The sequence below is a fragment of the Callorhinchus milii genome, unplaced genomic scaffold, assembly GCF_018977255.1.
Source record: "Callorhinchus milii isolate IMCB2004 unplaced genomic scaffold, IMCB_Cmil_1.0 Scaffold16, whole genome shotgun sequence".
Lineage (NCBI taxonomy): Eukaryota > Metazoa > Chordata > Chondrichthyes > Chimaeriformes > Callorhinchidae > Callorhinchus > Callorhinchus milii.
The window spans coordinates 10,444,326-10,468,019 of record NW_024704757.1 but is presented as its reverse complement, the minus strand read 5'-3'; the positions used below and the strand labels follow the sequence as shown (position 1 = coordinate 10,468,019).

At 41.7% G+C, this 23,694-nt stretch overlaps 1 protein-coding gene across 2 annotated transcripts in view; it reads left to right on the top strand.

Moving 5' to 3' along the window:
* srl (sarcalumenin) overlaps positions 1-22,169 on the top strand; it is a 33,894-nt gene extending 11,725 nt beyond the window's left edge. Inside the window, exons 2-8 of one of the 2 annotated variants that reach the window (XM_007893614.2) lie at positions 4,645-6,164; positions 7,690-7,815; positions 8,492-8,587; positions 13,534-13,566; positions 18,395-18,511; positions 19,009-19,242; positions 19,738-22,169. In XM_007893614.2, coding sequence (XP_007891805.2) covers positions 5,045-6,164; positions 7,690-7,815; positions 8,492-8,587; positions 13,534-13,566; positions 18,395-18,511; positions 19,009-19,242; positions 19,738-20,549 — 2,538 coding nt within the window. In that variant the 5' untranslated portion in view covers positions 4,645-5,044 and the 3' untranslated portion in view covers positions 20,550-22,169. The remainder of the gene's footprint in view (positions 1-4,644; positions 6,165-7,689; positions 7,816-8,491; positions 8,588-13,533; positions 13,567-18,394; positions 18,512-19,008; positions 19,243-19,737) is intronic. The other variant, XM_007893615.2, reaches the window with a different exon arrangement.
* The last annotated feature ends 1,525 nt before the right edge of the window (positions 22,170-23,694 follow it).

Here is a 23,694-nt window from a genome sequence, read left to right as displayed (position 1 = left end):
CCCTAGCCCTTGTGACAGCAGCGCCTCTTCACTGTAAAACTGCCTGGTTTGGGCTGCATTCCAGCCAGTGAGTTTAGCTTTGCAGTCTAAAAGGTGACCTTGCTGTGCTCTTGGCTCCCACTGAACCATTACTCACTCATTAATGACTCATAGTCACATTACAAAGGCCTCAGAATGTGTTGCTAACCTATTATTAAAGGTAAGAGTAAGCTGCTGTCTATTCTTACTGCAGAAGTCAAATCACTCCTCCCACCTTTGTCAGTATTGGCTCAGTGCATATTAATGTGATTGTTTCAGTCATTGAAAAGACTAGGCTGAGAGCAATTCATCCATGGGCAATGACATCTAAACGGGGTAGCACTGTTAGGTTAGGCAATGCCTTAACTGTGACCCACATTGACATGTACAGCTCAAAGGTCCCAGGTTCCGTCACCTATGTGATGAATGAGCTGCTTTCACCCGGAACAATAGTTGGGACTACAATTGTTTTCAGAACCTATGCAGGTGTTTAAGTTGCATAGTGATGGACATCAAGATGGCTAAAACCAAAAGTAGGACTAGAGTAGATACATCAGGAAGTCATGGTTGGGTGATGTAAAACTTACGCTTTTAAAGGAATTAATTAGAGGAGATGGTGCAGTGAGCCTTGATTTCAGCCCAGCAAAAACACAGGAGCATGTAGGATGTGGGATTTGGATCTTAAAAAGAACAAGAGTAAAGTTCAAAGCAATAAAATAGAGGCGGTCAGGAAAGATTTTGAGAGGGTGGTTGGAGTCTAGAGGTGATTGAAGCTTTCCTGGTGATCTGATGATGACAGAGGTGCTGTTAGAGCTAACTATTATTAGGTAACTAGATGTAACTATTATTAGGCATTTCCAATATCATTCACAACTTGCTGGAAAGATATTCCATTTATCTGCTATAATATTTAAGGCCTGCTAATTTTGAAACTTCACGATGTCACCTGAATTAACAATCATTCAGCATAATAATAATAATAATCTTTGCATTTGATAATTTCCTCAATAGGTTAATAACAACAACAAAATTAAATTTGTAAAGCGCCTTTCATGTCGGGAGGTTGAAATCCAGGATAGTACAGAGCCAGGTAGATGTTGAAGGTCCTAGTTTCCATCATCAGCTTTGGGTGTGGATAGGAGTGGTAAACTTTCTTAAGACTGTTTGTCTGAAAATGTTAAATTATGGAAAGTTCTTAAATTCAGTCTTAATTACGAAATCGGTTCCCTGCAGTTTATAAAAAGAATTGACTTCCAAACTAAAGATTGAATTTAACTTTGAAGACAACAACAACAACAACAACAACAAGATTCCATTTATAAAGCGCCTTTCACGTCAGGAGGACGTCCCAAGGCGCTGCACAGTTGGGTCATGACCCGAGCAGGGGGGAAATGGTCAGGGTGAGGGGAGGGAAGGGAGGGAGCAAGGAGGGGGGAAATGGTCAGGGTGAGGGGAGGGAAGGGAGGGAGCGAGGAGGGGGAAGAGAGTCGAGAGGGGAGCTGAAGGCACGGTCAAAGAGAAAGGTTTTGAGACCGGCCTTGAAGGAGGAAAGGGAGGAAGCAAGGCGAAGGCACTGGGGATGGAGTTCCAGAGCCTGGGGGCTGAGAGGCTGAAGGCCCGACCACCGATGGTAGGGCGGTTGGGGCGGGGGACGTGGAGCAGACCAGAGCCAGAGGAACGGAGGGTACGGGCAGGTAGGTAGGGGGATAGTAGGTTGGAGAGGTAGGAGGGAGCAAGGCCGTGGATGGCCTTGTAGGTGAGGATGAGGATCTTGAAATCAAAATGGTTTCACAGGATAAAACTAAGTGGACTTTCAGATGCCAGATTGGACTCAGCTGTTTACACAGCTGTATATCCAACCAATATTCACTGTCCAGACTGACATGCGAAGAATGCCACTTGGGTGAGTTACTGGAACAAGACTAGTATCTGTGGGTCTGTACTCTAGAGCCAGTCAGCACCTTCTGGGGAGTGGGGGGAGGAAGATGAAAATTGGAGGAGGAAATAATAAAATGTTACATGTAGTTGCAGGTTGGTGATTCAGTCAGGATACCTACACCACCATTTATAAACGAGGTGCTGGGTCTGGCAAGACATCTTGCCTCCACCAACCTAACTCTGGAACCCAGCTAGTGAATTTCCAGCAGCACTTCCATTGCTCTTAGAATAGACAGTGAGCTCAGTGCATCCCTACATCAGTGCCAAGAGAAAGTCAATCCAGACATTCAAAAGGTCTCCATTATAAATAGATCACTGGATCCCAGGGACTGAGTGACAGGCTAGGGAGGACAGCCCGTAGATCTCAAAGGTAGTTTAGGAGGAATGTATTTATGCCGTGGGTGGTGAACTCACTGTCTGAGGCTATGATTGAAGTATAAAACATAAATATATTTAAGAAGAAAGTTGATGCATATGAGGGGAAAGTGGTTAGTATTAACAATCCTTACATTTGATATAATGCCTTTCACTTGGAAGGAAGTTTCAAAGTGCTTCACATACCATAAATTGGAGTGATTGTGTATTTTGTCGGTGAATGCAGCAGACAATTTGGAGAAACTTCTTCTATGAAATATGCAAGATAGCCTACCTTAGTAAGCTTGTTGAGGGAAGATACCTACTGCCTAAATACACCACACATACCATGAAAAAGATTTTTTTCTTGCCTTAATTTATGACTTTTCAAGACAATATACAGAGGTTACTTTGAGGCTCCAATTAGTTTTGCATCTAGCACACGTGTTCCATGTGAGACAGGTGTCATAGATTTAATGGTTTATAGATTACTTCCCAGTAGGCTGAACAGGCACTTATTGATATGCACCATAGCAAAAGCTGGCAGGAGGATTTCCATCCCTGGATGTCGAAGATAATGACTGAAACTGGCATAGAAAAAGGGGCAGCTGAACTGAGACGATGCTCCTCATATTGTGCATTCCCACAAATTCTATTGAAGAATGGAGATCTTTAAATGTCATCGTTTAAGGCAAAGATTTGTCCTTGAGATGGCTTCTGTCCCTTAGGATCCTCACATTTAAAACATCTGATTTCAGCAGAGGCTCAAAAAGGCACCACCCGAAACATAGTCAAAGACATAAAATGCCATGTCTAGACTGTCGGGAAGTTTTAGGCTACTTTGAATAAATTTGCAGGAGGCAGTTGTTTGAAACCAAATGCTGGAGACCCAACTCGATCAATTCATGGAAAGTTCCATAGATTCAACATGCTGTTGAGAGGAAAGTACTCCACACCCATCTGTGTTACCAACTGCTGGAGCGCCTGGCACCTGTGGTGAATGCAGGAAAAAAGCAGAGGACTCATTGCACATTTAAACCCTCTGAGATGCTGCCCTGCATGGAGGGCACTATATAAGTGTAAGTTGTTGTTATATTGCCTAGGAGAGCATTGGCAGTGCAGAACCAGTCCTGCTGGCTTCAAAAATCTGTTGCTTCTTCCATCTAAGCAGATGCAGCAAAAGAGTGAGTACTTTGTACACACATACTCTGGAAATTGAACTCTTGTTCAAGGTATAAATATAAAATTATTGAGATGAGAATTCCAATAAGGATTATTATTGAATTAATATGCATCTTGTAACCTCAGAACAACGAATCTGGTGTGAAAAATGGAACTCCTCGGTTCTTTTAACTCTTGTCAGTCAGAATAAAATAAAGATTTAGATTATCTGTAAATGTTCTGAATCCCAACTGATCAGTGTTATATTTTTTAAAAACACAAAGTTCATCGTGTACTTGTTGGCCATTGTAGAAGAAGTAATATTTTAACACTGCGTCACAGTAATTATTATCAAGTGTAGTGACTGGTTTTGCAGCCAAAATTTACCTCTTGTATTGAATCAGATTGTGAATAGATTAATAAGATATGGAAAAGATTGTGGTTTTCAATGTTAATGTTTTTAATAAAGTAGGATCTTGCACTAACCTGTACAAGTCTCACTATTGGTTGGGCTTGATTCCTCCTAATGTTGGCCATGGCGTTCTCTACATTGTGTTTCTGTGTCTATAACACCTTTCTTACACTATTTATTTTCTCTCTGAATTACTTTTTTTTGGCATGTTTCTCCCTTCCTCTTCTCCTGAAGGACCCTAACTCCTGCTGGGGTGCTTTGCCAAGTGGCCATTCTTCATGTGTGGTCTCAGACACTGAGGGCTGATAGGGTATTCAACCATAAAAAGGTATCACAACCAAGCCCAACCCTATCTTCACCCAATGCTCATATGCAAGCGCCTTCCAGCAGGAATTCAATCATAGAATTATATAGCACAGAAAGAGGCCATTCGGCCCATTTTGTCTGTGGCGGCCCTTTGAAAAGTGCTATCCAAATCAATTTTCAGGACAATTACTGGACAGTTATCAGGAGTAGAAACCCTGGCTGATTTATTTCCCTCTCGATAGCCCTGGGGTTCTTAGGCCAACCGTAGCCCCAACTGCTGACCTGGGTGCGATCAGCTAACTAAGTATAGGCCAGATTTGAACCTGTGACCCTCTCTAAACCTGTGCTACACCAGGCTTTTACCCACTAGTCCATCGAGGGAACACTTTTCTCTGAATCATGTTGATGGGAAAACATCCCATTTCAAACTGACTGATAATATTCTGACCATTTAGAGCTGCAAGTCTTCACCAAACCCAACAATGATGATGTCGGCAATCTGGCAGAGCGTGGAGTCTTGGCTGGAGACCCAGACACTGATGTGAATGATGGGGAGCAGCAGGCTGGCGATGACATATTTCCATCACAAACTGATTCAGGACCTAATGACAGTTCAGTTCCTGGATCGCATATTCCCAAAAGGGGATCTGATGCAACCAAGGAAAGCGCTGACCATAAAGTAGATACAAAATCACACACTGACCGCTGCACACTGGTGTGTTCAAGCTGTGCTACTATAAGGGACACCGTAGTTGGGACTGATGCAAACCAAGAAGAGTCTAAATCCAAGGAAGACAACTCAAAGAATGATACAGTAGACAAAGGGAGAAGCTTGTAAATGAAGATGAGTTAAACATGCAGGATAAACCAAGTGACTTAATTACTGAGGATGGGAATAGTTTTTTTGCTGGTAAGGAAAGTGCTGGTTTAAAAGCCCAAGACCCAGACATTAACAATACAGGAACGACCATGAATGTGGACCTTAAAACCAAAAATGTTGGAAAATTGCTGGAAGGATCTGCAAATGAAACTCATGAAGGTAAAGGTGGCAATCTAAAAGATCCAGCAGAAAATGAAACCAGCAATCCTACCGCAGACTATGAAACCAGCAATCCTACCGCAGACTATGAAGACAAAACAGAAAACACAATTCTTGAAACAAATAGTAATGAAGGGCATTACCTGCAGTTTGGAGATGATTTTGAAGGGAAGACTGATGTTGAAGAAGAATCTTTGGAGAAAACTGTTGGTGATCTTGAAGAAATGGGAGACAAGAGTCTGGAGTTAAACAGAGGACAGGAAATCAAAGCTATTAATCTGAAAGATGAAACAATGGATGATCATGAAGAAAATAATGAAGTACATGATTCTGAAAAGGAAATTGAGACCAGAAAGGATGAACCCGATGATGGCGATAATGGTGATCTTCAGCATGAAGCTGATAAGGAATCCTTAACTAAGAAGCTAGAACTGCCTGGTGAGGAATCGGAAGAGCTCACCAATAATAAGGAAACCAACAATGATCAAGAAGTAGATGATTTTGAAGAAAAACAGGAACATGGTAAAGAAATGGAAGGTAAACCGGATACTGCTGAAAGTTCTGAACCTACACAAATCTCTGATAATGAGGAGGTGGAAGAGAATGTAACAAACATTGGCATTGGCTTTGAATCTGAAGACAATGGAGATGAGGGAGAAGAATTGGCAATGTTTGAGTCAGACGAGAAGAACGAAGAACCTGTAGAAGATGATGAGATGGCTGATGAGGAGATCAGAGAGTCCAGCTTCACTTCTGAAGAACCATTGACTAGTTCTTCCCTAGAGTCTAGAAATGAAGAAGATGATGATAGTGTTAGGCTGTCACAAGAACAGGCTAATGGCAAGAGTGACACTGAGTCACAGAGGGCTCAAGACAAGCAGGACAAATCTGAACCTCTAACCTCCGAGGAACAGAATAACAAACGTGTCCAAAGAGGTTTGCACACTGCTGAATGTTGTGCATTAAAATTCGTCTGTGGAATTTTTTATTTCTTTACTTTTCCCCATAAACCTCATGTAACTTCACATAAACTACTCACACTGACAGCCAGCAACAGACTTAATTTGCATTTTTGCTTGAAATCTCACTAATATCATCAATATTAATTCCAAAGAATTGTTTCCCAACATTACCATTGTGGAGTCCTGTAGCTCAGTGGTTAGAGCACTCGCCTCGCAAGTGAGAGACCTGGGTTTGATTCCTGGCAGGCAATGCATCTGAGCAGGAGTGCCCAACCTCTGTTGAATGCCTGTACCAGTCACAGCACCCCTTGTGGTCCGGGAGGACCTACGTCTAACTCCCCACTCCTGTTGCTGAGCCCTTTTCTCCTGGGGTGATGAGTTATCTGGAGTTCACTGTAGTTATTTCATACTGTTGAGTGTGTGAGTGTGTATGTGTTAAGTGTCATATGCATTAAAATAAGGGATATCACTTCTGTGACCTTCCTGTCAACCTTGAAGATTCCCAGGTCAGTTTTACACAGTAACATACAACCAGCAGTACATCAACTAGAGCACAGTAATAACAACAATAAGACAGTACAGAGAAGGCAAGCAGAGCTCACGTTAAACTACCTCACAGAGATTAATATGTAGAATGGAGGAACCAGAGAGAACTGAAGGCAGATTGTATCATTAAATTCAAGAAGGAAGTAGATAGCTAATAACAACAACTTGCATTTATATAGGTCCCTTTATGTGGGATAATGGCTCTGAGATCTTCACAGAGATGGTTTATGGTGCCGAGCAAGGATGAGGACAACCTCTGCTGGTTGTTTGTTTCACTATTGTAATCTAATTAAGCAAAAACTGGAAGATATTTAGAGTTTTTGCTTGATCTGACTCTGGACTGTAAGGGAGGACATAAAAAGTTCTTTAAAATTTTTAAAGAATGGAAAATTTGGATGCAAATTTTGTTTTGCCATTTAAATAAAAATGACAAGAGATCATACATAGTTTCAAAATAAGGACAACAAAAGTGAGTAAGATGTGCAAGAGANTTTTTTTAACCTAATGGTGCCAGGCAAGTGAAACTAACTACCAGCACAGGTGGTAGAACAAGATACTATAAGCCCGAAATTTCACCCGGTCTTAGGTAAGGTAATTTTGTCTTAAAATTTAAGATTGCACCAAGAGAGGAACATTTTTAAATCCAGTATAATTTGGAAGCTTATTTTCCAAAGTTCTTCCAATTAACTTCCAAATGAAGGCTGAATTTAATTTTTTTTCCATAATTCCACACAATCTTAAATTTTAAGACAAAATGGTTTTACAGGCGAAGATTAAGTGAAAATCCATGCCTTTCAAAGGGATCCAAAAGGGAACTAGACAAGTTCCTAAAAATAGAAAAAGATTCAGATATCAGTTAAATACTTGTAAAGAATCTATTTTTGAAAGTTGAAAGTACTAATGGTCTATTCTTGCCTGAAATTGGTACTGTACAATGTTGCTTTGTCCCACAGATGAAGGGGAGGATGATGATGTGGAAGCGGAGTCAGATCCTCAGCTGAACCTGTCCTTCAGGGATCGCTCCCACATTGACAAGACACTCCGACTGAATGAGGCCACTCCATCTGATGATTACTCTAGTAAGCAGATTGATTGGAATAAGAAGAGAATATCAATGTTTGCTTCATAAAATGTACTAGATTCAGCTAGGCCCTTTGGCAGAGATGCTGTTTGTGGTGAATATGAGTCTGTTCATCAGCTGTGTGATCTGAACTTGCCATAGATGGGACTTAGCTCTATTCCCTCTTCTTTCTCGCCCAGTGATAGAAAGTGAGGGAATGCTAGTGTGGGCAAAATAGCAGCCGTTTTTACTAGCTATGTCCCATAAACAGCCACGACCAAATAATTTGATAGATTGTTGGCCAGGACACTGGGAGAAACTCCTTTCTCTGTTCAATGAATATCATGGGATCTTTAATATCCATCTGAAAACTGGCAGTTTCAATTTGAGTTTAATGTCTTAATAGATAATGCAGCCTCCCCCCCCCCCCCCCCCCCACTCCAAAAACAGTTGAGACTAAAAGCTTAAATCCCGATGTGGTGTTTGAAATCCCAACATTAGACTCAGTAATAACGCCAATTACTAATTCCTTCATAGATTGAGATACAACTACAAGTGATAAACACTACCTTTGTATGTGTAATGCTGGTACATGTTTAAGGAGAACAGAAAAGTAGGTTTTGAAAATGTGTGTTTTATTGCTGTGTTAGGGTACCATGTCACACTGATACTATGCCCTTTCCCCCACGCATTAGATGTGCTGCAGCGATTGCGGAAGCTGTACCATAGCTCCATTCGCCCAGTGGAACAAGCGTACAAGTACAACGAACTGCGGCAGCATGAGATCACAGGTAGGACAGCAGCCTGACCAATGTCACCAGCGGAGGCTGGAATCCGTATACAACAGCAGCAGAAGCAAGATTACTTTTGTATGGCATCTTTTGTGTTGGAAGGCCGTCCCAAGGCACTGGACAGTCAGAGTTTCAGATCCGAGCTGGTGGTCGGGATTGGGGAGGGCAGAGGGGAAGAAAGAGGAGGGACTTGAGATGGGTCTTGAAGGAGGCAAGGAAGGGAGCGAGGCGGAAGGACTGCGGGATGGAGTTCCAGAGGGTGGGGGCAGAGTGACAGAAGTCCTGCCTGCCAATGGTGGGGTGGGTGAGGTGGGAGACGTGAAGCAGGCTGGAGCCCGCTGAGCAGAAGGAGTGGGCAAAATAATAGGGGTTTAGGAGGTCGCAGAGGTAATGAGGAGCAAGACCATGGAGGGCTTTGAAGGTGAGGACCAGGATCTTGAACTGTATCCTCTGTGTGGGAAGCCAGTGGAGTCGGGCGAGGATCGGGGTAACAGGGTCACGGAGCCTGGTGCGGGAGGGGACACGGGCTGGATGATCTACAGCCTATGGAGGGAGGAGTTGGGGAGGCCAACAAGCAAGGAGTTTGCATAGTCAAGCCTCGATGTAATGAATGCATGTATGAGGGTTTTGGCAGCCTGCGGTGTGAGACAGTGGCGGAGTCGGGCGATGTTGCGGAGGTGGGGGAAGGCAGAGAGGGTCACGGCACAGATGTGGGGTAGGAAGGACAGTTGAGGGTCAAACAAGACGCCAAGGTTCGGACTGGCTTAGCAAGGTGGAATGTGCACCATAGATGGCGATGTTGTCAGCGCCTCCTCACCTGAGGTGCTGATGGGAGCCAATCAGGAGAGCCTCAGTCTTGTTGACGTTCAACTGAAGAAAGTTAGCTCTCATCCAGGACTTGATGTCCGACAGACATTTTGTCAGGACAGCAGTGGTCCTGGAGTCAAGGGTGGAGGCAGAGAGATAGAGGTGGGTGTCATCCGCATACATATGGAATTTGACCCCATGTCTGCGGATGATGTCACCAAAAGGGAGCATATAGATGTTGAAGAGGAGGGGACCAAGGACAGAGCCCTGAAGAATGCCGCAAGAGACTGTGCGGGGGCTAGAGGAGAAACCATTTGTGGAGATGCAGTGGAGGTGGTGTGAAAGGTACGATCTGAACTAGTTAAGAACAGAGCCATGAAGGTTGATCCGTGAAGGAGTTCTGGAATCTGTGAGACGTGAGAGGAGAAGCGGTGGATGAGGATAAAGTGGTCAACAGTGTCAAAGGCAGCAGAGAAGTCAAGGAGGACGAGGAGGCAGAGGAGCCCTGGTTGCAGATGGACAGAATGTCATTTGTCACTTTGACCAGGGCTGTTTCTGTGCTATGGGCGGCACGGAAACCCGATTGGAGGGGTTTTTTGAAGGGAGAGGAAGGAGCGAAGCAACAACTTGTTCCACGACCTTGGAGAGGAAAGGAAGGTTGGAGATGAGGCGGTAGTTTGAGAGCAGTGATGGGTCCAGGAAGAGTTTTTTAAGGATAGGAATGATGACCGCCGTTTTTAATGGGGTGGGAACAGTACCAGTGGACAGGGAGAGGTTTATGATGTTTGTGAGTATAGGCGCAAGGAAGTGGAGCTGGGAGGTAAGGAATAGGGTAGGGATGGGGTCGAATGAGCAGGTGGTTGGTTTAATACGGCTACAGTGGTCGTGAAAGAGGATTGGGAGACAGGTTCGAAGCTGTGGAAAGAGGGATGGGTAGGAGCCCGGTGGGAGGGGGCCATGGAGAGGGGGTGGTAGACGGAAGGGCAGAAGCAGCTGAGCTTTGGATTCGAGGACGTCCAGCATCACCTCGCAGTTGGCATTGGAGGTGAGGGTGGACGAGGCATGAGAGGGGAAGGTGGGTGGAGGAGCTGGTACCAGAGGAGAGGAGAGGAGCCTGGAGTTGTCATTGGCCTCCAAGATTGTCTTGGAGTAGAACGACGATTTAGTGGAGGCGAGGGTAGGATTTGGTGAGGATTCTCCAATGCTCAATCTATTCTATGGGAATGTCACACCCAAATAATGTCTTTGCTTAGAATAACCATATAGAGTGTGATAATATGAAGGTGTAATGGTTCTTAAACTCAAATGTAAGTTACCTATCACCGCACCTTCCCCCAATGTCAGGATAACTAGTGTTGCACAGATTCCAGAATTCCACAGTACAGGATTCTCTGAAGGCTCAACAGGTTTATTTAGAAAGTATCTGAGTTACACGGATGCACATTCGAATCCTGTTCTGAGTTTACCCCTGCTAATCCCTTTGCACCCTTTCTGCTTTCAATACTCTTTTAAACAGGAACTCTCATACTCACAGGCCCTTTTGATTCATGCAACCCATGGTCCATTAGGAATAACAAATCTGAATTTTTAATTAAACTGTGAACTACGGATTAGAAGGATTTTCCGAAGTAAATTTCAACAATTGGTAAAATGTGGTAAAGCTCTTTGTGTTGTGGTATTAATCCATAAAGTCTAGGAAGTCTGAGATTCGATCCCTGGTATTTGTATAAAGTTACATGATCTCAATAGGGATGTTATACACCTGATCACTATACAGTGTGATCACTGGAAAGTGCGTAGACCCAAGGGGCTTGAAATTCAGTCAGTTGGTAAAATTGTGGACCTTGGTGATGGATTAGGTTATGGCCCCTAGTTGAATGATCTGAAAATATTTAGTTTTGACTCACATTTTCAGTTGGGTACTAGAAGGTACCCTATGCCTGTGGAACTGATCCACAGCAAGAGGGGGCAGAAAAAGTTGTTTATTGTATTATAGATAGGAACATCTGTGGATTGGGAGCTGAGTAAAAGCTATGAATTGGGAGCTATGCAGTTAACATTGAATAAACCAGGGGTTTGAATTCCAAGCTTTGTATTGATTCTACATGATGTTAGGTTTCTTTCAATACTGGGATCAAACAAGATCGTTTTTTGGTGCAGTAATGTTCTTGATATTGAGCCATCAAACAGAAGGTGTGGTTAAAAAGAACATAATATAAGGCAGATAGCAGGGAATCTTTGTTTTGAATCTGAGTACAATCTGTTGAAATTAGTGGTGGTGTTTATGTTTTTTCTTTGGGTTTAGATGCTGTGACACCCCAGGCTTATCACCTGGGCCAATAGAAAAGTGCAGCTGCACTTTCCCCGCGGAATCTGCGACAAACCCGCTGTAAATGTTGTTTCTGGCCCGCAGGGCTCCCAGCTGTTTACCTGACGTCACTGTGGGCAGGGTGGCTCCGGACACGCATGCGCAGTGCAAATGGCAAATGGGCTTCACTCGGAGGCCAGGCTGTTATTATTGTCTGTGTCTGTTTGTGTGTGTGTGTGTGAGTGAATGTGTATGATTGTGTGTATGTCTCTATATGCATTTGTGAGTGTTGAGTCTGCCTGTCCTTCTCTTCGACCGTGCCTTTGGTCTCCCTGCCACCTCTCTGCCTTCCCTCACCCCTACACCGTCCGTCCCCCATGCTTGGGCCCCGACACCTGACTGTTCAGCGCTTTGGGACGTCCTCCCGACGTGAAAGGCGCTCTATAAATGTAATTTTGTTGTTGTTGTTCTCTGTGTGTTTGTGGGTGTGCCTGTGTGCGTCTCTCTATGTCTGAGTCTCTCTGTGTCTGCGAGTGTGTGTGTCTGTGTATTTATGTCTCTCTGTGTCTCTGAATGTATGTGTGTCTCTTTCTCTGGGTCTGTGTGTGGTGCTGGGTCTTGAGAGCTCCTGTAGCTAGTTTTCCCCCTCCCATCCAGTAAAAACATGGCCACCCATTGTTTTTTTTGCAACAATCTTAATATGCGTTATTTCCTCATGTTTAGTTTTTATCAATAAAGTGAAAAAATGTAGGTTGGCAAAATGTACCTCAATAGCACCAATCAACTTCCCGCCATTTTCTGCAAAATTTGTCAAAAATCTCCCCGCAATTTTGGGAAAACATTTCCGCACTTTTCTATTGGCCCAGCTTATCACATAAATTTTATGCATATAAAATTCCAAAATGAGGAGCTATTGAAAATGCCTCATGTTGTCAAATGTGACAACATTGCCAATTTGTACCATGAGGGATAGCATGTCTAGTGAAATTACATATACACAATGTGGTGGGATTTTGCACTTACACACCTGGCTATTATAATCCAACTAGCTGTACCCGTTGCAGCTACGCTTGCAACCAAAGGATCCAATATGAAATGTAGATTTCAGTATTATTATACTTTATATTCTATTATTATACTTTATATTCTGTTATTATACTTTATCATACTTTATACTATATTATACTTTATATTAGATTATTATATTTTATATTAGATTATTATACTTTATATAATGGTAGGAGATCTCCACAAAACAAATGCCCATGACACTCCCCCATGCAACACTTTTCCAATGAGGTATGAATCATGTCTCTACATCAATCGGTTATTGCGTTATTGGCGGTCAGACATTTCGTCTTTATTAGTATAGAAGATGTTAAGGAGTTCAATGTTGAACGTGTGGAGAGGGTTTTGGATACTTCAATTCCTGTGTGCTTTGTAAATAATTAAGGATAGATCATTAATCAAATGTACCAGTAACATCTAGTGGCAAATATCAGAACCGCACTAATCTTTTATTATAGGCTATTCAATTTGGGCGCCTTCTCTATAGTGTCTAATTGGATCATCAAATACCTATGCATCACTGGTTGCAGGTTCAATGTAAAACTGCATGGAAAGTAAACTACCCAGGACGTACATTTTATAAATCTGTACTTAAATATTTATTGAACATTTTGCCGTCATCATTGTGCCTTCTCAGCAGATGACTGAGGCTCTCCTTTCTTGTCTTATTTTTTCATTGGTTTTGCTTTCTGACCAGTGACAGTACTCCCCTTTGCTTGACTCCACTTATTTTTGCCTTCTTTCTTCCTCTCAATGCTAACAGCCTACCCAGGACGCTCCATGAACTCATTCGAAGGTTGGTAACATTGTCCACCTGCTGCATGTGCCTCACATCGTAATAACCGAGCTACTGCAGTAATGCATCTTTGCTCAGTTCTGGACCCAGAGGTTAAACCTTCAGTGGTGAATGGCTTTTGCTAGAATCTGGCTTCATATGTCACATTTTACAGCATTCTTTATTTCATTGATTCTCAATTCAAGGGGTCCTTGAATCCTGAACAAAGACATTGGAAGTCTCTTATGTTTTCTCCAATAGTTTGAGAACACACAAAAAAACTTGGTTGAGAGATTTCAAAATATCCCCAAATAATTCTATATTTCTGATAAATACATGACGCCAGAAACATTGTGTGTCATAATTCCAACAATGTTAGTTGAAAGTGGGCACAGTAAAGAAATGTTGGCACAAATTGGCCCAATTTGCAGAGGTCAATTATTTTTAAAGGATAAACGTATATGAAGGGTAAAGACCCTTAATCCAGAATATCAACTTGGCTGAAAAACATAGGAGGGAAAATAAGATAAAGCAAAAATTAATTGGGTGATACCAAGCTTTGGGTTTGAAAGTCTGTATAGTGTTGGAGAGAGAAAAGAACGATGAAGGTGTGGAGATCCATAGCTGTGAAGACCCGAGAAGTAATGAGTTGGAGTAGGATATTGTACAATGAATCTTAATTTCAGTAGTAAGGAGACAAGTTTATAGAATAGGGTAGTTGGAGAGGAAAGGTTGGAACAACAGTGACCATAGCAGTATCAATAAGATGAAGACAAGAAAGGTTGTGACTGAGAAATAGATTGGAGGATAAAGATGAAAGAGCTTAGCAGAAACTAATATTTTCTTATATCCTTTCAGGAGTATGCCTCATAGATATGGGAGCAGAATTCAAGCCTTAGATGAACTTCTTACAGAAACTTTTTTTCTTTTTTTTTCTTTCTTTTGGAGCAGTGGGATGTGAATTTATGCCATTAATTCACCTTATGCGCTCCAAGTTGGGGAGGGGAGTTCTGAACAAAGGCTGAGAGCAGTGATGTTCATTATTTTAAGCATGCTGTGCAAATATGATATATTGAGGACAAATATGCAGTATTTGCAACATGATTCCTAAATATTGAATGCTGGCAGTCACATCAATCCACAATGCAAACTAATTCTGCATATCTGGTTACTGGGAGCATTCAACCCCCAATAATTTTGTTGTGAATACTATGTTTTCATAATGCACCAATGTTTTTTATAGCAGAAATATTTGAAAAGTTTTAATTTGTTTATAGTGTTTAATTGGATCATGAACCCTCTTTGAATTAACTGATCCAAACCTGGGCTGCTGTGGGTGGGAACTAACCTATTTCTTCCTGATTTATCTAATTTTATCTCCCACTCTTTCTAATCTTGATGGTACTTTTATGTCATGGGCCCATCATCCTTCAACTGGATTTTCAATGAATCATGTAATAGAAAAACAAATAAAGAACTGATGATGGTTGTAACTTGGTCTGAATTTAGACATTCGTTAAGTGTAGAATATGAATTACAGAGATGTGTGGAAAGCAGCACACAACCTTGGCATCATTTGTGAACTTCTTGGATTCTGGTTCTGCTCAGTCCTGCTTTCTCCCTCACATATGAACAAGACTGCTTTTCTTCACCTGCGCTGCATCGGTCACATCCACCCCTATCTCACAGCAAAGGCCAGGGCCAAAATACAGAAGATAATCAAATAGAATACAGAAAGTACAGAGGAGAACAGAAAAAGAAAATAAGAAGAGTAAAGAGATTATATGAGAAAAGATTAGCGGGTAACATAAAAGGGAACCCTAAGGTATTTTATAATAATAATGATCCTTGCATTTGATATAGCGCTTTTCACATCTTCTCGACGTCTCAAAGCGCTTCACAGAATAGACTGTAAAATGGATTGACCGTATATTTGTGGGTGAAATGTGGTAGTTAATTGTGCACAGCAGCATCCCACAAACAGTCGTGGATTGAAAATGACCAATTTATTACTGTTTTGTTTTGGAGGGATTATTATTGGGCGTGTGGAGTAAGGAAACTTGCTCAAGGTTTCGCCCTGCCTGGAATTGAACCCAGGTGTCTTTATAAGCATATAAAGAATAAAAGATTAGTCAAAGGTAGGGTGGGTCCAATTAGGGACCAAAGAGGAAATCTTCTTGTGGAGGCAGAGAGCATGGCTGATGTACTAAAGGAGTACTTTGCATCTGTCTTCACAAAAGAGGATGCAACCAATGCTACAGTATTGGAGGAGAGGGTAGAGAAATTGGATAAGATAAGAATAAACTGAGAGGAGGTACTAAAAAGATTGACGGTGCTCAAGAGAGGTAAGTCACCAGTACGGACGGGATGCATCCTAGGTGACTAAGGGAAGTAAGGGTGGAAATAATGGAGGCTCTGGCCACAATCTTTCAATCCTCCTTGGACACCGGGGTGGTGCCAGAGGACTGGAGGGTTGCAAATGTTATTCCCTTGTACAAAAAGGGGCAGAAGGATAAACCCGGGAACTGCAGGCCAGTCAGTCTAACGTCAGTGGTGGGGAAACTTCTAGAGATTATAATACGAGACAAAATAAATTTTCAATCGTGTGTAACAAACCTGATTTTTTTTTGATGAAGTAAAGGAGAGGGTGGATGAAGGTAGTGCAGTTGATGTAGCTTATATGGATTTTGAAAAGGCGCTTGATAAAGTGCCACATAAGAAACTTGTAAGCAAAATAGAAGCTTATGATATAAAGGGACAGTGGCAGCATGATACAGAACTGGCTGGGAGAAAGAAGCAGAGAACGCTGGAGAACGGTTATTTTTCTGACTGGAAGAGAGTGTGTAGTGGTGTCCCCCAGGGCTGGTATTGGGACCACTGCTATTTTTGATCTGTATAAATGACCCTGACTTGGGTATAGGGAGTACAGTTTCCAAATTTGCAGATGATACTAAGCTAGGAAAAGTAGTAAACAGTGAGGAGGATAGTAACAGATTGCAAGAGGACATAGACTGGTAAAATGGGCAGACACGTGGCAGATGAAGTTTAATGTGGAGATATGTGAATTAATGCATTTTGAAAGGAAGAATGAGGAGAGGCAATATAAGCTAGAATCTTAAAGGGGGTGAAGGACGGAGAAACCTGGGGGTTCATATAAGTAAATCTTTGAAGGTGGCAGGACAGGTAGATAAACCTGTTAAAAAAGTAAACAGGATACTAGGCTTTATAAATAGGGGCATAGAATACAAAAATCAAGAAGTTATGATGAACCTTTATAAAACACTGGTTGGATCATTCTCCTTGGAGCAGAGAAGGTTAAGAAGAAACTTAATAGAAGTTTTCAAAATTATGAGGGGATTCAATAGGGTCAACAAGGAGAAACTATTTCCACTGGTGGGTGGGTCGGTAACCCGAGGACACCGATTTAAAATAGTTGTTAAAAAAAGCAGAGGGGAGGTGAGAATTTTTGTTATAAAAAAGCTAATTGTTCAGATCTGGAATGCATCGTCTGAAAGGGTAGTGGAAGCCAATTCGATAACAACTTTTAAGAGAGAAGTAGATAATTATTTGGGGAGGACAAGTTTGCAGGGCTATGGAGAGAGAGCGGGGGAGTGGGATTGATTTGGATAGCTCTTTTCAAAGAGCCAGCACCGACAAGTTGAGCCGAATGGCCTCCTTCTATGCTGTATAATTCTACGATTCTATAATCACCATGTGGTCCAAGGATTCAAGTTCCTCATCCTAACCTTTAAATCTGCCCCACCCTACCTCTGCAACTTTCTCAAACCTTACCAACATGGCCGCTCCCTCCGCTCAGCTTCACATCTCCCACCCCTCCATCAGCAGTTGGGCTTTCAGAGTGTCTACCCCCCTCTCTGGATCTCCATCTGTGAGGCCCTTTGATTGCCCCTTCCCTCGCCTCCTTCTACCACTGATAAGATTGTTGTCTAGATTGTTGTGTAAAGACATTACATTGTCTGAAATTGAGCCACACACGAGATAGTTTCTAGATTTGATATCTGGTCTGTAGTGATTTAGCTCATCTCAGCCAGGATAGCAGTTGCAGCTACAATTGGCTTTGGGACTCCTGAGTTAGGGAGAAGAAAAGTCTGCCAGGATCAAATTCCCAATCACTATAGATTGATTCCTGGTAGAAAGTGTGATGATGTGGACATTGGTGAGGACAGACCCCCCGCCATTCTATCAGCTCACTGACTGGGATCACTTATGAAGAATTACAATTAGATGACTTATCAGAGCCCAATAACTGTGGACCAGTATGAGTAGAGAGGTGAATAATTAAGAGGAAGAAAAATACAATGTATTCCAAACAAAATAATGAAGATTATATACATTTAAAGCTCAGTGGAAAATCTATATTCAGATTCTCTTTTATGGATTTTGTGGAGTTCTTACTAATGCTGATGTTAATCAGCTATACTGTCATTTTGAAATATTGGAGTCTAATTTATGAGCTTGGGTGGCTTGAAAACATCTCTTGGCAATTCTCTACATATATGAGTATTCCAACACCAGTTCAAGTTCCCATGAAACAATTTCCACCTAACCCAGTCCCATCCCTCATTGCAAAAGTTTCTTACGACGTATTGATCCAACTAGTGACATTAGTTGAAATTAAAAGGACTTGACTAAATAAGGCATCTGAGTTGGAGAGAAGTCATGGAGGGTAAGCTTTGTTTATTACTGGAGGTTGGAGTACAATGTGGCAACACATCTCTGTGTAAGTTACTATAGCTGTCTTGGTTTATCCTTGGGACGTAAAAGGCACAATATAAATGTAATTTGTTGTTGTTGCCTTTCTATAACGTGCAACCTTTTCTGTTTACAGATGGAGAAATCACATCAAAACCAATGGTCCTATTCCTGGGGCCATGGAGTGTTGGAAAATCCACCATGGTCAACTACATCCTAGGACTGGATAATAATATCTACCAGCTTTACACAGGTAATGATTAACAGGCAATACAATAGGAAGGACTTGCAGCAAAATAATAAACTTATCCAAAAGGATGTTGACACATAGTAAATCTTCTCTTGGTTACCAACCCCAAAGAGAAGATCTTCTGTAAGGGTTATTCGTTAGAGGAGCCAGATGAGAGAATTTGGGTTTGCGTACTTCTTTCAAAATGAAATACATTTGAGCCATATGAATATTGAGGCCGTTGGAACCTCAACCCCTCCTCCCAAAACCACCAGTTCACATCAGAAATCACAAAGACATAACATGCTTTTAAATTTACCCTAGAGCTGCTCAGCTGACAACAGATGAATGTCCTGCAAACACACTCATGCATAAAGAATGGCTTGGATGATGCACAAGAGGGTGACTAGCACCAAGAAGTTATACCTGAACATGAGTCAGGAAGAGGGGAATAATCCTGTTCCATAAATTACTTTCTCAACAATCATGGATAATAATATTATTTTTCCTCTATCACTCAGGTGCTGAGCCGACTACATCAGAGTTCACTGTCATCATGCAAGGAGACAAGATTCGTACAGTGGAAGGCATTGTCATGGCTGCTGATAGCGCTCGGTCATTCTCTCCTCTGGAAAAGTTTGGGCAGAATTTTCTGGAAAAACTTGTTGGCGTTGAAATCCCACACAAACTTCTGGAGCGAGTAACTTTTGTCGACACCCCTGGAATCATAGAAAATCGCAAACAGCAGGAAAGAGGTAAAAAAAAAAAGAACTTGTACTTGACCTGGAAGCACTGAGTAGGACAGGGTAGGGGTAACCTTTTTAGTTTATCCTTCTATACCCTACATGAGAGTAATTGATGGATGCTCTGAGTCGCTACTCGCAGGAAGAGTGCTACAAAAATTCAAGTTATCATTGTTGTTGTCACTTTCAGGTCACTGCCAATGTCACTTTCTGTTTTCTGCACGTGCCCAAAGTAGAAAGTGATGTTTGGCATCAACCTGATGACCTCAAATTTTGCCAGGTCTTCCGAGTCATTAAGTTGCATTGCCAACATCACTTCCTGCTTTATGTGTGCACAGCAAAGCAGGAAGTGAACTCAAAGAAGACCTAATAACCTGGAAGGCAGGAAGCGAGTGGGTCAGTTGGAAGTATCCACAGTAAATTGGGTCTATAGTACAATCACATTATAAGTTATTTAAGACACTTGTAAGGTCATTACTTCTACATAATTTTTTCATTTTTTCAAAGGCTATCCCTTCAATGAAGTCTGCCAATGGTTTATTGACCGAGCTGACCTCATATTTGTCGTCTTTGACCCTACAAAGTTGGATGTGGGATTGGAACTGGAGATGCTGTTCCGGCAACTCAAAGGGCGTGAGTCTCAGATCAGGATCATTCTGAATAAGGCAGACAACGTGGCCACTCAGGAACTCATGCGAGTTTATGGAGCGCTCTTCTGGAGCTTGGCCCCATTGATCAATGTCACTGAGCCTCCGAGAGTCTATGTAAGCTCTTTCTGGCCTTATGAGTACAACCCCGAGACCAATCAAAATCTGTTCCTGAAAGAAGAGGTCTCCCTATTGGAAGATCTGACCCAAGTCATTGAGAATAGACTTGAGAATAAAATCGCCTTCATCCGTCAACATGCCATCAGGGTGCGTATACACGCCCTCCTTGTGGATCGTTATCTGCAAACATTTAAGGACAAAATGACCTTCTTCAGTGATCCAGAATTGGTCTTCAGTGAAATATTGGATGAACCTGACAAGTTCTACATCTTTAAATCCATCCTGGCCAAAACCAACGTCAGCAAGTTTGATCTTCCTAATCCCAAGGTCTACAAGGAATTCTTTGGCATTAATCCCATCAACAATTTCAAGCTTTTATCAGGGCAGTGCTCATACATAGGTGGATGCATGCTGGAGAAGATCGAGCGTGTCATCACCCATGAGCTCCCTGGTCTACTCAGTACCATCTCTGCTGGCAAAAAACCATCCCTCTCATCCTGTGATATCACAGGATGTGGAGAGACACCAAAGAACCGGTACAGAAAGCACTGAACAAATCACTGTATGTTATTTATGGGTGAAATAGCTTATGTCTTATCTGTCCAAGAAGCCATGGTTCATTAACCCTTTGAGAACTGAACTTTCAGCACCCATTCAGACTACTCTTTGAAGAACAAAGAACTGTATTAAATCTGTGTCATAATTGTACCAAAAAGAGCAGAAAAGACATTTTCTAATGAATTGTATTTGCTAAATCAGGATATACTAAGTGGGTCGTCATTTAATATCATTTAGGAAGGTTTATGTAGGACTCAGAGGGTTAATTTATTTGCAACATGGCAATTTATTAGTATTTCATGGTGCATGTTTAGAGTCAAAACCTAGTGCTCGTGCCCTATTTAGTGCACAGAGCCTCCACTCCCTGCTGGTGCTAACATTTGTTCTTGTGTTGTTGGTGTTTTATTTTCTTTCTCTCCTCATACACCTCTTCGAGAATGAAAGTTTCCATTAGTTATTCCTGGTCACCATGATCTGCTTCCTGAAGGGTGTAAAACCCCTTCAGTTTTCACCCTTCACTTCATTAAAGGGAATAGCCTCCCTTTCTCCCAATCCCATCTCTTCAGACTATCATCAAACCGATTGAACAGTGCATAAGAATTTGCGAGGCGAAAGAAGACCAAGGTCCATCCAGTTCGCCCTGCACCACCCCGGCCGTCACCTGACATGTGTCTCAAACTATATACTGTATCCCTGTGTATTGCATGCCTACCCTAAACTACCAAATTTTCACATCATACCTCATTTAGCACTTATTGTTGCCTTTGGCTGAATCTGGTGAGGTTCTTGCTGAAGTTGTTTTGATACAACTTTAAAAAGTTGCAAGTAAATTTTTAATGCTAAAGTAAGCACATAGCTTATGTTCAATGGCATTCAACACGTCTTCATGTACCATTCCCTCAATGTGTGCCCGAATCCAAAGATATATATGTATATATTTCATTTTAAATATCCCAATTGATTCTTCTTCTGTAGCTTTCTGGGATAGTGAAACCACATTCTAAAATCCATTGTGTACAAAAAAGGCTACTCTACTCATTTATAATTAGTTGATCTCTAAAGTTAAGATTATACTCCTTGTTTTGGGATCCCTCCACTATCATCCCACTATTTAGCTTGGCAATTTCCCTCATTATTTTAAACACTTCAATCAGATCACCTTTCAATCTATTTAACTAATAACCCAAGTCTATCCAGTCTTTCAATGTAGCTAAACCCCAGGTATTGGTTTGTGAATTATAGCTGATTTGCTTCTGAAGTCAGTATATCCTTCCTAAATTTGGGTGCCCAAAACTGCTAAAGATTTATACAAAGATTGAGGCCCAGCCATACAGTCTCACATCAGTGTGGTATTAGTCTGGACATTATCATATACTAATATTGATCTCCACGAGTCCTGTCTGTAACTCCCAATAGTTGTCTCCATGGTGGCCAAAAGCAGTAGAGAATTAGATCCCATAGGTTCACATGAAACAATATGGATATATCCTGAACAGATTATATCTACTTGATATCGAGGTTTGCTGGAATTAGATATTTCAATTTTTGACAGATGATATCAATGTTTATTTTCAATTTTTGCAGTTTTTTTTGATAGCAATCTATTTGACCACAAGAATTTAGGTTGATCCGGATGTGACTTTCTGTGCATGCATGTTATGCATGGGCAGCGGCACTAACATCACTTCAAAGAAGCTTTGTTGTGAATTACTCAGCAAAACCCTAATTTGGTTCAAGAAGATAGGTTTGCCCTCTACGAATGAGGAAAAACATGTGGTTGGAGAAGAGTAGTGTGTGTGTGTGGAAATGGGAGAAGAAAGGGTCAGTGGAGCAACCTCTGTAACAGTAAAACAAGGCAGATCCTCCCTGTGAAACATGATGACAAATGGAGCCAGGAAGAAATGGAACCAAGTGTAACAGCTTGAGTGATATTTAACAATTTGGACTAACAAATGTCTTTTTCTTATTGGTTTAGAAAGCAAACTGAGGCAGAAATTATATTACTTATATGTGTATTTATTGGAGGGCGTTATGTTGCCAGACCTTAACAATGAAGCATTCAGCTACCTCTTACATGCTACTAAACCACACAGGTTGATAACCATTAAGCAATCAGACAAGGCTGTGACTACTGTAAATAATTGGCCTTTTAAGAGAGATGTTGGAGTACGTATTGAATCGGTAACAAACTCAGTTTTGTTGGAGGTTCAATTCCATGTTTATCCTAGTTAGACCCTCAGCTGTGTAAACCAGGAAGTCAAGTATGAGTAGTAGAAAGCACAGATGGCATAGTAGGTTATTTTTATGCTGGTTTCAAGAAATACAAGGTTGACATTAACATAATAGTTTAATGGTCAATATGGAAGGGGCAATGGCTCAGATCTTGTTGAGGAAGACCATCTTCTGTAATTATGCCTTTAAATTAAATATAAATGGTAAAATGAAATGTGCAAATTCCTAATAGATATGAGACAGCAATAAAACATCTTATTTAGATTACTTGAATGCATTAAAGGAGATTTAGGTGGTGCGTGTGTTATGGGATCATTCAATGATTGGTGGTCAGTTTGGGATTGTGAGGAAAGTTATTTGTGATTGTTTAGTCATGACGTTCTTCCAAAGCAGCCTCTGTTGCATTTGCAATGAGGAGAGGAAGGAAAGCAGAGTCTGTCATCTTTTGGTTTTGTGCAGTAGGTAATCCTTATTCTAAGTGTATGTACTCCCCAGTACTTCCTCTGAGCAGAGTACCTAGGGCGTGGGGCAGATGACCAACCGCTGCTCCATGGTGTCTGGGTATTGGTGGAAATATGATGATGCTGGTTACAGAATTCCCAGCGTGACTGTAAGGACTAGAGAGGCTTGGTTTGAAAGTGAGAGTTGTCTGCTCAGTGTTTTTATCTGTAGATGGTCTCTTTCGTGATTTTATAGTGCAGGGAGACCCTGCAGGTCCTGGGTTACACTGTTGCTCTACTAGTTTCCTCACACTTCAGAGGAAGCTCAACTCCATGGGCAAAAGTAACTCACAATTAGTATTGTAGATTGACATGTACTGTTGTGCCCTGAATTGTCTTTGGAGTTGTGGATGAAATCAAAGACCAGTTTAATTTCAGTTTGTATAATACACAGGCCCTTCTAATAA